General features: G+C 51.2%; 1 protein-coding gene across 3 annotated transcripts in view; it reads left to right on the top strand.

Moving 5' to 3' along the window:
* Positions 1-15893, top strand: part of ASPSCR1 (ASPSCR1 tether for SLC2A4, UBX domain containing) — a 103246-nt gene that overhangs the window by 55104 nt on the left and 32249 nt on the right. For all 3 annotated transcript variants that reach the window (XM_075904215.1, XM_075904216.1, XM_075904217.2), the window contains 2 exons: positions 5218-5299; positions 12788-12854. In XM_075904215.1, coding sequence (XP_075760330.1) covers positions 5218-5299; positions 12788-12854 — 149 coding nt within the window. The remainder of the gene's footprint in view (positions 1-5217; positions 5300-12787; positions 12855-15893) is intronic.

Below are 15893 nucleotides of genomic sequence, written 5' to 3'. Positions count from 1 at the left end.
CTCTGAATGTACCGTCTTGGTGCTCCACAGATTGGGATGGCTTTGAGGGAAAAGGTGCTGGCTTTGCTTTGGGCTGCATGTACCTGGGAATTCTAGCTCCCCAATCTTACGAAATACTCTCCTGCCCTTTATTAGGGGGTAGCCGTGTTAGTCTGGATCTGCAAAAGTGACAAGGAGTCCTGTGGCACCTTATAGACTAACTGAAGTGTTGGAGCATAAGCTTTCGTGGGCAAAGACCCACTTTGTCAGATGCATGTAGAGGAAATTTCCAGAGGCAGGTATAAATATGCAGGCCAGAATAAGGCTAGAGATGACGAGGTTAATTCAGTCAGGGAGGATGAGGCCCACTTCTAGCAGCTGACCTGGCGTGGAGGTGTGAACACCGAGAGGAGAAACTGCCTTTGTACTTGGCCAGCCATTCACAGTCTTTGTTTACTCCTGAGGTGATGGTGTCAGATTTGCAGATGAACTGCAGCTCAGCAGCTTCTCTCTGAAGTCTGGTCCTGAAGTTTTTTTGCTGCGGGATGGCTCCCTTTAGATCTGCTACTGTGTGTCCAGGGAGATTGAAGTGCTCTCCTACAGGTTTTTGTGTATTGCCATTCCTGAGATCTGATTTGTGTCCATTGATTCTTTTGCATAGGGTCTGTCCAGTTTGGCCGATGTGTATAGCAGAGGGGCATTGCTGGCACATGATGGCCTATATTATATTGGTAGATGTGCAGGTGAATGAGCCAGTGATGGTGTGCCTGGTCTGGTTAGGTCCTGTGATGGTGTCACTGGTGTAGATATGAGGGCAGAGTTGGCACCGAGGTTTGTTTTCTCCTGTCCTTGGTGGTTTTCAGAGCTCTCAGGCTTTAATCTTGTTAATTACTTGGCCTAGCCAGGGAGTTTGGCACCTGTCCAGGACAGAACATGCCAGGTTCCAGACCTGGGGCACTTGTAATTTTCAGAAAGGAATGAGATCCAGAGCTGGGCTACTGAACAACACAATAGAATTGGTCAACAGACTGAAACCGCTAAGAGTCCAATAATGAGTAATGGAGGGTAGGGTTCCCAAAGAGTTAACCATTAAGTATGAGGCTTGCCAGTTGCTTACCGGTTAACTTGGCCCTTGCCGTTGAACTCTGACGGGGGCTAGCTGTGCTGAGCTGGAGAGGCCTGGGTACAGAGGGGGTGGAATCTCATGGCCATGGCTGCAGGCCGTAAGTTAACTATTAATTGGTGAAGTGCTATCACTTAACTGGTAACTGCTTTAACCATTTAATGGAGGGAGGGATGGAATTGGGGTTCAGAGACTAGACTGGAATTAAGGAGATTTTGATTGTTCCGTAATCTTGGTCCAGAGTCTTTGCTTTTCCCAACTAGGAAGACTCTGATCCTACAGCTGGTTGTGTGCTGGCCTTGGTATATTTTAGAATAGCCTAATGACTTCTGCATGGTATTCTACATGATAATGGCCCCTTCTCAATCCCCAACAGCCCTAAGGCCAGTTGTGTGATGCAGGTTACCAGCATGGGAGGCTGGGTTATCTTCTGGCCCCTTGGCACTGCCAGAGTAGTGATAAGGCAGGGGTGAGGAACTTTTTTAGGGTCGTGGGCCATTAACCTGCAGTGATATCAGTCAGGGGCCACACAAAAGTGAGAAGCAAAAAAACCCCACACTCGTGCACACCCAAAAAAATCAAAATCCCCACAGAACTGATTGTGCTTGATGTGCTTTGATGTTGGTTTTTATTTTTTTTATTTCAAATTTTAGTGAGATGCTTGAGTTTGCATTTTGCAGGGAAGAGGTTGGAGGGCTTCTCTGCCCTCCTACTCCTGCAAGGGATTCCCTCCTTCCCTCAGGTCCCGCATGCCTCTTGAACTGTTAAGGACGCGTTGCTGGCAGCGTGTGGCTTCAGTCTGCCAGAGACTGGTCCCTGCTGTAGCCAGCCTATTCAGGGCAGAGGGGAGAAAGAGAAGCTGGCCCGCTGTGGTCGCCCCTTCCTCCCAAAAGGTGCCCCATGCAGGGAAGGGGTTCGGGGGCAGTTGTGACTTAGGGGATTGGATTGTGATCTAGGGCAGGGAATAAGAGTACAGGAGGGAGTGCAGGAGATTTAGGTTGTGAGCTAGGGCAGGAGGGGACTGTGATCTGGGGCAGAGGATTAGAGTGCTGGTCTGGGAGGGGGGCAGAGGATTTGGGTATGTGGAATGGGAGCAGAAGTGTGAGGCAGAGGGGTGGGGAAGGGAGGGTTGGGATGCTCTGCCAGGAGATTTACCAGCCAGCAACAGTTCCTGAATCAGCCTCCCTGCCTGCCCCACCTCTGCACAGGCTGCAGCCATGTGCTCTGGAGCTTCTTGTCTGCCTGTTATTGAAATAGGCAGCTCCCACTGGCCAGTTTCTGGCCAGAAACTGGCTAATGGGATTATGCTGGGGGCAGGAGCAGCTCCTAAAGCTTCTTCCCTCCTCTTCAGACACACAGTTTTTAAAGAAAAACTGTCCCACAACCGCATTTCTGAGTGGCGTGCGTGTGGGGCGAGGCAAGCGTATTTCCCCCAGGCCTGGCCTAGTGGTATTTCTGGTTGATATCTGAAAAGTGCCTTTGAAAACTCTCCACAGCACTTTGTTCTAGCCACATGAGTCTTTGAATCATGCCTCTTGACTTCCCCCCACTGTCTCTAAAACCAACATGCAAAAAAGGTTGTTTGAGGAGTTTAAGATAAACCGGTCAGTTTAACGTCTGTCCCAGGGAAGATAATGGAGCAGGTAATTAAGGAAATCATATGCAAACACTTGGAAGGTAATAAAGTGATAGGGAATAGCCAGCATGGGTTTCTGAAGAACAAGTCATGCCAAACTAATCTGATAGCTTTCTTTGATAAGATAAAGAGCCTTGTGGATAAGGGAGAAGCGGTGGATGTCATATACCTAGACTTTAGTAAGGCATTTGATACGGTCTCGCATGATATTCTTATTGATAAACTAGGCAAATATAACTTAGATAGGGCCACGATAAGGTGGGTGCATAATTGGCTGGATAACCGTAGTCAGAGAGTTGTTGTTAACGGTTCTAAATCCTGCTGGAAAGGGATAACAAGTGGAGTTCCTCAAGGGTCTGTTTTGGGACCCGTACTGTTCAATATCTTCATCAATGATGTAGATATTGGGATAGAGAGTACGCTTATTAAGTTTGCAGATGATACCAAACTGGGTGGGGTTGCGACTTCTTTGGAGGATAGGGACATAATTCAAAATGACCTTAGCAAGTTAGAGAAATGGTCAGAGGTAAACAGGATGAGGTTTAATAAAGAGAAATGCAAAGTGCTCCACTTAGGAAGGAACAATCAGTTCCATACATACAAGATGGGAAGCGACTGTCTAGGAAGGAGCATGGCGGAAAGGGATCTAGGGGTCATAGTGGACCACAAGTTGAACATGAGTCAACAGTGTGATGCTGTTGCAAAAAAAGCAAATATGATTCTAGGTTGTATCAACAGGTGTGTTGTAAGCAAAACTCGTGAAGTCATTCTGCCGCTCTACTCTTCACTAGTTAGGCCTCAGCTGGAGTACTGTGTCCAGTTCTGGGCGCCACATTTCAAGAAAGATGTGGAGAAATTGGAAAGGGTACAGAGAAGAGCGACAAGAATGATTAAAGGTTTAGAGAACATGACCTATGAAGCCAGGCTTCATGAACTGGGCTTGTTTAGTTTGGAAAAAAGAAGATTAAGGGGGGACATGATAGCGGTTTTCAAATATCTAAAAGGGTGTCACAAGGAGGAAGGCGAAAATTTGTTCCTCTTGGTTTCTGAGGACAGGACAAGGAGTAATGGGCTTAAAGTGCAGCAGGGGAGGTTTAGATTGGACATTAGGAAAAAATTCCTAACTGTCAGGGTGGTCAAATATTGGAATAAATTGCCAAGGGAGGTGGTGGAATCTCCCTCTCTGGAGATATTTAAGAACAGGTTAGATAGACATCTGTCAGGGATGGTGTAGACGGAGCTTGGTCCTGCCTTGAGGGCGGGGGGCTGGACTCGATGACCTCTCGAGGTCCCTTCCAGTCCTATTATTCTATGATTCTAAGATTGCAAGAGCTCAGCATGGCTCTGTGCTCCTTGTGTCTTGCAGAACGGGAGAATTTAGTTCCCAGAAATCTCATGTTGTCGTCTTTGGAAATGCAATTACCTCTTCCTAAGCAAAGTGCAAACAGTCGTACAGACCCTCCTCGTGCTCTGTGTGAGTTAATCTGGGAAGTACTTGCTGTTGGTTGGCAGAAGCTGATCTGCTTGAGGGGACTTGTTGGACAGAGGTCAGGTGGTATACATGCATGAGTGTAGAATTGATTTCATATGATCAACTGATTTTTGTCCTGCCCCCTTATCTCCAGGCTTCAATATGTTGCATTTTTGTATTGTTATGGAATTAACTACATCATCGGTATGAGGGAGTCCTGGGAAGGGGTCACTTGTGTTCTCTGCATCTGGGGATGTGAGAGTGGCAGTTAAGGTGCTTGTCCCACAGTTCTCAACAGGGTGATTCTATTCTGGTGTGGAACAGTTCATAGCCCAGAGTGAAATTGCCACTCGGAGGCTTCACTGTTATTACCCCCATCATTGGGGTGAAGGGAGACGCTTTCACTGACATCTGAGTTATGGAGTCAGGCTCTGCAAAGGCTGGCCGGCTGGCCTGTGCCAGCTGGCCTGTGCCGGCTGGCCTGTGCCAGCTGGGTCGTGTTGTCAATGTTTCCTTCACAACCATAAGGAAATGGATTTTTTTTTAAAATTAAGTTGAGGTTCTTGGGCCCTGTTTTGCGTAAATGGGGAAGAGTAGAGAATCCACAGCTTAAGAGGGAACCTGTTCAGAGACAGATATTAAAAATGTTCTGGGATCTCATGAATCTGGACGCAAAAAGGATTTCCAAGGCCATCTTACGGGCAGCTTCAGGTGTTGTCAGTGTTGCCAAGTGATGGTGGCTGTGGACAGAAAAGTGGTGCTTTATGGGGAAGGAGAGAATGTGGATGTATCTGGTCATGGGCTTTTAGGATGGCTGTGCTGGTGTGGTTCGGAAGGTGGTATGCTGAAGGGACTGGGATCTGAGGACAGCTGGCGTGGAGGGTGGCGGGGGGAGCGAGGCATACATGGAGCAGCAGTTGGCTGAATTGACCTGTTCTGGCCTTCCATCTGGTTAGGGTAAATGTATCTTAGATGCAACTAACAGATTGTCTCCTTTTCACCTTCCAGGAAACGTCTGGAAGAAGCTCCATTGATGACGAAATCTTTGAGGGACACTCAGATGAAGGAGAAATTGGAGCGTTACCCAAAGGTAAACTTTGTTCCTTCTCCTCTCTGGCTGAGTGTAAATTCGGTAGCTAAATAGCTTCAGGACCTGAACTGTGGCCACTGGGACCTTAAGCTCTTACAGGTATTTGTAGGGGAGGTTTCTGAGGCCTAATCTACACTATATAGTTTTCTCAGCAAAAGGCAGCTTTTGCCAACAGAACAGTGGCACCGTGCTCCTTCAGATGACACAACTCCCCTGCTTTGCCCACAAAATAAAACCACCTTGATAAGAGGCACAGACATTTTTGTGGCGAAGGTGGACAAAATGTCACCATTGACACTGTGTTCATTCTGTCACCATACCTGGCCTCTGAGAGGTATTACACAATGCCCACCCTGACCACTGCACTCGCTGTTTTGAACTCCGCTGCCCTGCAGCCAGCTGCCCGGGCAGGCACCCTTCCCTTTCAAAGCCTTAAGACTTTTTGAAACTGCTCATCCGGGAAGTAACTGCTTTTAGCTGCTTCCCAGCTGAGCATGTAGCTCCAAGCAGCAAACTCACGCTTGCCTGGGCAGCTGAGGAGGGAGTGGGTCTCCTGGGTCTGTGAGCAGATGCAGCTGAAGCTGAGAGAGCTCAGAATGAATCACCAAATCAAAACTTAAATGTGGACAACTCCTCTTCTGGGCACGTGTCAGATGGAAATGGGGGGAGGGGGAGACTCGTCCTGTGCAGAGCCAGGAAGTTGTGGGGGGAAGATGTCAGTGTTTGTGTCTCCATAGGCCCCCGCACTCCCGGATGTACTGGTCTTTGCTGAGCTGGGATGAGGGGACAGGAGGGCACTGCCTGTCTATACCCACTAGCTTCTGCCTCAAAATTGGTTGCTTCCAGCTGCTGTCTGAACTTAGAGGCAATATGATGACACACTCACTCCTCCCCATCTCTCTAACACACACACTCCCTCAGGCTGCTGCTTGTGTTCATTTTCAGCAGTGTCCCGTTACCAAGGGATTTCAGGCATACGCTGCAATCACTGCGAGGTTCCTAGCATGGCGCAAACAAAAAGTGACAGGCTCACATATTACAGCAATACACAATATGGTGACTTACTGTTAAAATGCTTCTTCAAGGTATCCCTGACCTGAATAGCCATATACTGGGTTCCTCCTCTAGCTTTGTGTTCGTAACGCACAGCACAGCACAATACTGAACACAAGGCAGGATCCCCGTTTTCTGACCAAGATGGCTGGAGTGCAGGGTACCAGGGGAGTTGAAGAGCAGCTGGCAATCCAGAAGGATGCCTGTGAACAATGGGATTGAAAAATCTTCATCAGGTGATACTATAACTGACCCCACAAGCCATTAAAAACTATTCATAAAGCATCTTACAGCCAGTTGCACAGTGGGATAGCTACCCACAGTGCACTGCTTTCTGTGTTGATGCAAGAACCACTATTGTGGATATGCTTCACCAACACACAGGCTGCGTCTAGACTGGCAAGTTTTTCCACAAAAGCAGAAAAGTCTTTGCGGAAAAACTTGCCAGCTGTCTACACTGGCCGCTTGAATTTCCGCAAGAACACTGACTTCCTACTGTCTGAAATCAGTGCTTCCTGCCGAAATGCTATTCTGCTCCTGTTCCGGCAAAAGCCTTCTTGCACAAATGGGCCAGTGTAGACAACGCGGTATTGTTTTGCGCAAAAAAGCCCCTATTGCAAAAATGGGAATCGGGGCTTTCTTGCGCAAAACCACATCTAAATTGGCACGGACGCTTTTCTGCAAAAAGTGCTTTTGCAGAAAAGCGTCCGGGCCAATCTAGACGCTCTTTTCTGCAAATGCTTTTAACGGAAAAACTTTTCCGTTAAAAGCATTTGTGGAAAATCATGCCAGTCTAGACGTAGCTACACAGTATAGTGTGGACGTGCAACTGTGGTTTAATTACAGCAGTGGCAACATGTCAGGATAACTTGCGTCGACAACATTCCCTAGTTGAGTCAAGGCCTGAGTGTCTGATGTGGTTTACATCTGTGATGATGTGCATGGGAAATTGGCTTGCCCACAGTGGGTCCATTAAATACAAAGTTACTCAAGATAGTTAAGTCCAAAGCTGACTGCAAAGAGTTACAAAATAGTGTAACTGAGCAACAAAGTGGTGTTTGAAATTTAGTGTGAAGTAATGTGCATTGGAAAACATCCCAGCTGTACATACAAAGCAGTGGGTGGTTCAAGTGCTTGCTCATGTCCATTCTGCATGTGCAGCCTGTTAGAGAGTTTTCCCTAGTGGTACATGTCAGGCCAGCAGGGGAGCCCCCAGAATGCGGCGCACATATACCCCATGTTGGCCCTCCACCCCCTCAGTTCCTTCTTTCCATCCGTGAGGGTTGTTGGAGTTCTTATCTCGCTTGCTTGCAAGCCAGGTCCCAGCAGTATTCGCAGTTAGCACCTAGTTGAGTCCCATTGTTTCTCCAGTTGCTTTCCCTATTTGTTTTTAAATTGTTGTCATAGTCTAAGTTACTGTTGCTGTTGGGTTGGAGTTCACCCGTTGCACCCCGTCCCGAGGGCATGCCAAGGCCTCACGGCTTTAAGCCCTGCGTGAGCTGAACGAAGCCTATGCTCAGTGGGGACCCGCACAATTCGTGCCTTAAGTGTCTCGGTGAGGCTCACATCCCAGCAAATGGCAAGATTTGCCGCAGTTTCACTCCCTGGACCCAGCAGGGGAGAGACTCACACTTTAGAATACTCTCAATGGAGTCAGCACTCCGGTGCCGAGTCCGTGACTGGTGCCACTCGGAGTCGTGCAATGCACGAGCATTGGTGTGGAGGTATCAAGTTCCTCCGGGGCCTTGACTGCTTCGAGAAGCCCTTCTGCCCAGCACTGCTCTCGAAGAAGAAGGTGGAGAGGGGGACATGTCCTGACTGGGGGTGCGCCACAGGCAATCCTGATGCACCAATGCCGGCCTCCAGGCCTGCTGCTCCTGGACCTGTGTGTGGCCAGTCGAGCGTGGCCAGGGAGTGGAGCCCAGAGAAGGAGCTGGTGCTTATTGACTGGCTGGCTGTGCCAGACACCTTTGAGGCGGCCCGTAATTAGAGGAGCTGACCTAGAGCCTGCCATCACCCCCTGTGGTGCACCAGGCTTGCCATGCCCTCCCCAAGGCGTTGGCTCCAGATTCGGGCAGATAATCATCGAGGTTGGCACTGGCTGAGTCCCTGACAATGACCTCAGGCCCAGCGGCAAGTGCGGTGCTGCATTTGCCGGGGCACAGCTCAAGGCTGCTCCTGGCTGTGGCTGCAGCACTGACTGCAGCGCTATCCCGGGCATCGAGGGAGAGTTCATCCTCCAGCGCTCCCATCCCAGTGGCACAGCCTCTGGCACCGGAGCGTCTGATGCCCCCACAGCCTATCCAGCACTGGGGCAAACCAGTGGCAATGGTCCACTGCTCCTCCCGGCACTGCCTACAAGGTCCATCTTCGGCACCAGCATGGTAGGAGTCCGAATACTCCTCAGACTCTGATGCGGGGTTGGCATGGTCCTGGGCCTCGGCCTCCTGCTCCAGGTCTGGGCGCCGTTCCACCTCTTGGCACAACGCATGCCATTGTAGTCCCTCGGGCCGCTTGGTGGTAACACCCAGAGAAGTGGCCGCTCTGGACCCCAAGGGCCTACCCCCAGGCATAGGGGAGTGCCCCATCTATCGAGGGCTCCTTGCTCTCAGGGCACCAGGTGCCGCCCTCGGCCATGCCATTGCCCTGATCGTCGGTACTGAGCCAGACGGCATTGACCCAGAGGGACTCCCCTAAGCCCTTATCAGACGGGGCTGGGGAGCAGGGCCTCCCAATCCACACGGCTCCATCTCAGGCCTTGGAGTAGCCTCAGGAGCATGAGGACTGGACTGTGAGAGTACTCGTTTTCCTCCTTGGATGAGGCCTGGCCTGGCCACCCCATTGATGCCAGCAAAGGACTCTCGGACCCACCAGGACCTCCTCAAGAGGCTGGCACAGAGCTTGGAGGCGCAACTCGAGCAGGCATGGGAGGACTCCGATCCCACAGTGAACATTCTGAACTGGAAGGCCCCTTCTCATGTGGCCCAGCCCTTGAATAAGATGGGGCCCACAGATAAGGGGGCGGAGCAGCGGGACTTCGTTCCACAAGCGGAAAATAGTGTCTCTTCTCCCCCACTGCCAGGTTCCGTTGTGGTCCAGGCCACCAAACAGCATGAGCAGGGCTTGAAAAATAATGTAATCGACTCGCCCGTGGCGAGTCAATTACAACCCGGAAGAGCCGGTGCAAAGCGGTCTGCTCATGCGCAGAGCGCAGAACCGGGCGGCTGGCGAGCGGGGCTCACCGCTGCTCGGCGAGCCCTGAGCATGAGCATCTGGGCTAACCCATGCCCGTGTCCAAGAATAGGGAGTCTAAGCGTTTGGACCTCTTGGGCCGGAAGGCCTGTGCCTCCTTGGGGGCTCCTCTTCGGGATCGCCAACCAACAGGTGCTCCCGAGCAGGTACGCCTTCAGCTCCAGGGCAGTGGTGGAGAAATTCAGGGAGCTGCTGCCCCAGGACTCCAGCCCTGTCAGAAGAAGGCAAGGTGGTGTCTCAGGCAGCACTCCAGGCTGCTTTGCATGCCGAGGATGCAGCGGCCCAGACCATGGTGACAGGCCTAGTCCTGTCGAGGGTAGCCTGGCTACAGGTTTCTGGTATGCCACCGGAGGTCCAGAACACCATCTGGGACCTGCCAGGCGAGGGGGTGAGCCTGTCCTCGGAGTGCACTGATACCAGCCTCCATGGGCTGATGGATGCTAGAGCATCCTCAAGTCCCTTGGTATTTACGCCCCAGCCCCGCAGAGACGCTCTCTCCCTAGGGCCCCCGCCCATCCACTCCAGCAAGGGAACAGGCTGAACTTCTTGAGGCGCAGGGGCCGTAACAATAACAGGAGGGGCATGTGGCCGTCCCACTCCTCGTCCAGTCGAGGGGCAGGCCCTTTGAACAAGGTCCAGGGCCCCAGGCCGAGCCTTGGAAGCTTCGAGCGAGGACAGCGTACCAGCCACACGTCAGTGGCCTGTCACCAACCGTTATCCCCTTTCCAGCTTGCCTGGCTGCATATCATCATGGACCATTGGGTCCTAGGCATGGTGTGAAGTGGATACTATATCTCATTCTGCTTGCTCCCTCCCTCCTCCTCCCCTACCCTGTCCTTCTTCAGGGACCCTTCTCATGAGCATCTCCTAAGGCTGGGGGCGGTGGAGGAGGTCCTGTTGGACTTCGGGGCGGGGGTCGTTCTCCTGTTATTTCTTGGTCCCGAAGCCTAAGGCTGGCTTTCACCCTATCCTGGACCTAAGGGGCCCCAACACCTTTATAGTGAAGTCGAAGGTCAAGATGGTAACGCTGGCCTCGATCGTTACATTCCTAGTCGCAGGGGACTGGTATGCTGCCCTCGACCTCAGACGCCTGTTTCCATATTTCGATTGCACCTCCTCGCAGGCGCTGCCTACAATTCACAGTGGGCCAGGACCATTATTGGTTTTTGGCCCTTCCCTTTGGTCTCTCTACAGTCCCCAGGGTGTTGACAAAATGCATGGCAGTTGTTGCCGCATTCCTGTGAAAAATGAGGGTCCAGGCCACCCTGTATGTGGATGACTCTTCCCAGGTCCTGGAACACGTACCCCTCGTGAGGGAGACCTTTCTCAGGCTGGGTCTCATCTTAAACGAGGCCAAATCCACTCTACCCCCCACCCAGAGACTAGGGTTTGTGGGGGCCTGCCTAGACGTGACTGGCCAGGGGCTCCCTGCCCATAGCCTGCTTTTGGGCAATAAGGGAGGCCATTCTGAGGTTGCAGTCGTTTCCCACCACCATGGCATGGTGCTGTATGAGGCTGTTCATGGTGGCATGCACCTATCTATGTGGTGCGTCTCTCCAGGGTCAAGCTGAGACTGCCCCAGCTTTGGCTGGCATGGGTCCACAACCTGGCTTTCCAGCCAATTGATATGGTGGTGACGGTGCCTGCAGACATACTGTGGTTCCTTGGCAGGTGGCTTTGCGAGCAGGTGGTCTGAGGGGGGATGTCGTTCCACAGTCCTTCCCCGACCATTCAGCTGCGAACGGATGCCTCCGACACAGGTTGGGGAGCCTACCTGGGGAAGCTACATGCTCGAGGTATGAGGTCTCCCACAGACCTCTCCCTCCCCATCGACATTAGGGAGCTGAGGTCTATTCATCTCGCACGTGGTGTTTTCCTCCCACTGCTCCAAAGCAGGTGCGTTTCGCTATTGACGGGCACCACCGCAGCAATGTTTTACGTCAACAGACAGGATGTTGCTCGCGCCTATACCCTTTGCTGGGAAGCCCTTCTCCTCTGGGATTTCTGTGTTACTCACAGCATTCACCCCGTAGTCTGCTACCTCCCTGGGGCCCAGAATGCATTGGTGGATCACCTCAGCAGGTCCTTCGAGGGGCACAAGTGGTCCCCCAGGGCGGATGTGGCTCTGCACATCTTCCGCAAGCGGGGGCTTCCCTGCCTGGACCTGTTTGCAACTTGGGGCAACAGGAAGTGCTACCACTTTGCTCCCTCTTCAGCCACTGCCCAGGGTCACTGGGAGATGTGCTTGTGATCCCCTGTTCAGAGGCCTTTTGTTCACCTTCCCCCGGTTCTTCTGATCTACAGAGTGATCCTCAGGGTCAGGGAGTTCAGGGCTTCCATGATCTTAATAGCCCCAGCATGGCCTCACAAGCCTTGGTTCCTGGCCCTCCTCGAGCTCTCAGTGGAGCAGCCCCTGGCCTTTCCTCTGTCCCCAGACCTGATCTCTCAGGACTCGGGCAGGCTTTGGCACCTCATGGCGTGGAAGCTTGGTTGCTGGCTGCCTTGGAGAGGCCGTCCTCAGACTGAGCACAGGCAGTTCCCTTGGGAAGCCATGAACGCTCTACAAGGACCTCTTACCTGAACCAGTGGAACCGCTTCGTGCCCTGAGAGGGTAGGGGGCTCTCACCTATAGAGGCCCTGGTTCCAGCCTTTTTGGATGACCTCCTAGACCAGGGCTACTCAGCACACGGGCTGCGTGCAGCCTGCAGCCCGCGGGTGGTTTGGGTTTACAGGGCTCAACACGTGGCCTGCGGGTGGGATCCTTTGAACATGGCGAGGTGCCACTGTGGCTGTTTTTATGGCCTTTCTTTATTTAAAATGAAGAATCCTCATTTTAAGTGATGCATTTCTGTGTGACCATGTGAGCGTCCCTCTGTTCTCCTCATCCGTTCCCTGCACATCTCTCTGCTGACTCTCGCTCCTGTAGCGTCTTGTTCCAAGTTAAATGGCAAGATCTTTGGGGAGGGGCTGTCACTTTCTGTGTGCATGTGCAGTCCCCATCCTACTTGGAACTCAAGGTGCAACCACAGTACAAGTAAGTGATGTTCTTGTATTGGGTGAGTCTCTCAGGAAGAGAGTAAATCCTGGGTGAGCCTCTTATGCAGTAACCCGGCCTCTACCTGAATGGGGCTCTTACTCTCAGAGAATGAAGGTTTCAGCTGATGCCGCTTTATTTCTGACTAGGTCGTGCTGAGAGTCCAGTTTCCAGACCGTCATGTTCTGCAAGGGTTCTTCCGCCCCACTGAAACTGGTAAGAGCATCCCTGCTTCTGTGCCGCTGATGACACCTAATCTGCAGTGCCACTTACATTTGTGAAGTAGTGTTACACGAGGAGGCCTGGGCATCTCTGCCACTGCTGGGAGAGTGACCTTGCTCTAAAGAAGTCGCAGTATTTAGTTGCACTGTGACATCTCCACCCGCCTGGCAGTATTCTTTGAAACGTGGGTGCAGAACTGATTGGAAACCTCTCAGAGATAGTTCAGTTCCAGTCTATGTTGGAAAGACATATCAAGTGGGGTCCTGCAGTGATAAGTTCTGAGTCTGGTCCTGTTGAATGTCTTTGTCTGTGACTGAGATAATGACCTAGAGCGTACGCTTATGCATTTGTGGAGGATCCCACGCTGGGAGGGGTTGCAAGTGCTGTGGCGGATAGGGTTAAAATTCAAAATGAACTGGACAAACTAGAGAAATGGGCTAAAGAAAATAGGATGTGTTCAGAAAGGAAAAAGTACTCACTTGAGGAAGGAATGATCATTTGCACATGTACAGAATTGGAAATTACAGGGATTTGGGGTGCATGGTAGATCACAAGCTCAGAGAGTCAGCAAAAAAAGCAAACACTCTGGGTTGTATTAGCAGGAATGTTGTAAGCAAGACATGCTACAACATGCTAATTAGGCCTCTCTTGAAATATTGTGTCCAATTCTGGGCACCATGTTTCAGGAAAGATGTGAACAAATTGGAGACAATTCAAAGAAGAGCAACAAAAATGATTAAAGGTTCTAGAAAACATGGCCTATGAGGCAAGATTGAAAAGATTGAGTTTGTTTAGTCTGGAGAATAGAAGACTGAGAGGAGACATAAGTTTTTGATTATGTAAAAGGTTGTTACAAGGAGGAGGGAGGAAAAAATATTCTCATTAAAACTCTAAGGATAGGATAAGAAGTAATGGTTTTAAATTGCAGCAAGGGAGGTTTAAATTGGACATTACGGAAAATTGTCTACCTGTCGGTGGTTAAGCAATGGAATAAATTGTCCAGGGAGATGACGGAATCTCCATCATTGGAGAGATATTTAAGAGCAATTAGACAAACATCTGTCAGGGATGGCTTAGATGAGTGTGGGACTGGACTAGATTAGTGGCTCTCAGCCGTTCCAAACTACTGCACCCCCTTCAGGGGTCTGATTTGTCTTGTGTACTCCAAGTTTTACCTTAAACTACTTGCTTCTAAAATTAAACATAAAAATACAAAAATGTCACAGCACACGTTAGTGAAAAACGCTCACTTTCTCCTTTTTACCATGAGATTATCAATCAGTTGGAATACACATATTGTGCAGTAAAACCTGTTATCCGGCATGCTCAGGAATTAGGTCGTGCTGGTTTTCAAAAAATTCCAGGTATCGGGGGGGGGGGGGGGGGAGCTGGGATGTGGCCTGCTAGGAGGAGCCATGGGTGGGGGGAACCGTGTGGGGGGAGGGGTTGGGCTGCCGGGGGCTGACCTGCTGGGGAGGAGGCCAGGAGGCGCGGGGCAGAGGAAGGGGGCAGGCGGCCATAAGCTGCGGGAGTGCCGGGCTGCCAGGAGCTGCAGGGGGTAGGCGGGATACAGCCTGGCATCAGGCAGCTGTTTGTCCCTCCCCCAGGTATGTGCTGCACACACATCTGCCAGAGGTGTGGGGGAGTGTCTGAGGAGTGGCCCAGCTTAAAGCGCCAGGTTTTTTTTTCTTTTAACAAGATTTTTCCCGGCTCAGAAAGGTGTGCTGGTTTCTAAAGTTTTCCGGCTAGTTAAGTACCGGATAGCACAGGTTTTACGTTACTTACATTTCATTGGATAGTGGATAGACCAGTACATACAAGTTGTTGTATGAAATGTCCATTTGAACTGACTTTGCTACTGCTTTTCGTGTACCTGTTAAATTATGCCACTAACTAGATGAGTTGATGCCCCTCCTGGAAGAACCGTGCGTACCCCCTGTCAAGAGCCACTGGACTAGATGGCATCTCGAGGTCCCTTCCAGTCTTAGGATCCTATGATTCTAAAAGGAGCTAGTGCTGTCTGGTTGTGTTGCTTCAGCGAGTTGCATAAAGAAGGGCTAAAGCTTCCACAGACAAAAGCGAAAAAGCAGGTGTCTTCAGCTCAGTCAGAAGGGGGAGTTAGAGCATCTTGCAGGGAGTTTGTTAGGGTAGCTCCCCCTTCACCTTTGGAGGAGTCACATGACATTGCCAGTTAGACTACTTGATGTTTCCCCAGGAAACTCCTCCTGTCTCATTAGAGCTGAGAATTGGTGACCAGAGTCTCTGTTCCTCTCCGCAAACCCAGGTTTCCTGGCTATCTGGCGAAGCTCCCATTTGTCAGGTGTGGTGTGGTGTGGACTGTGTCCACCCTGTTCCCAGGCATTGGGGATGGCATGGGTAGAAGAGTTAGTAATGGAAGGGTTACCTTGGGAACCAGTTGATTCCATGTAGCATAACCAAAGGAATAAGTAAAGGTTCCAGAGAGCCCCAATCTAGGTGCAGCTGCAACTTCAGTCGTGTCCAGCTCAGGGATGTGAAGGACTAGTTGACTCTCCGGTAAGCAAAAGCTTATCAGATATTCGACAAGCTTGTCGACTAGTCACTCCTCCTATCAGAAAGAGGGAGCTGTAGGGTGGGGAGGGAAGAAGGGAGTACTTCAAAGCAGCAGCACTGCTTGGAGCCTGGGGTTTGGACCCTGGGCACCTCACGGCATTGCCCTTTGAAACGCCGCTGCGGGAGCCCAGCATCAGGCTCCTCCCGGCGCTGAAAAGCAGCAGCACCGTGTGGAGCCTGGGATCAGCTGGGCTCGACACGGCACTGCTGCTTTGAAACGCTGGGAGGAGCCTGACACTGGGTTCCTGTGGTACTTCAAAGCCGCAGTGCTGCAAGGAGCCCAGGATCAGCTGGGGACTCCCTAGGGCTGTTGCTACACTTCAGAGGCGGAGACATCCTATTGAATAGCTGATTCAATTGAACATCCCTAGGTCAACTAAAGATGTTTCCTTTAGCAAGTGGGGTCTGTAAGCACACGAGACATTGTTATTCTGGGGCCCA

The sequence above is a fragment of the Pelodiscus sinensis genome, chromosome 20 (genome assembly GCF_052426305.1).
Source record: "Pelodiscus sinensis isolate ZL-2025 chromosome 20, ASM5242630v1, whole genome shotgun sequence".
Classification (NCBI taxonomy): domain Eukaryota; kingdom Metazoa; phylum Chordata; order Testudines; family Trionychidae; genus Pelodiscus; species Pelodiscus sinensis.
The sequence above is the reverse complement of the archived record's forward strand: the minus strand, read 5'-3'. Positions and strand labels throughout refer to the sequence as shown.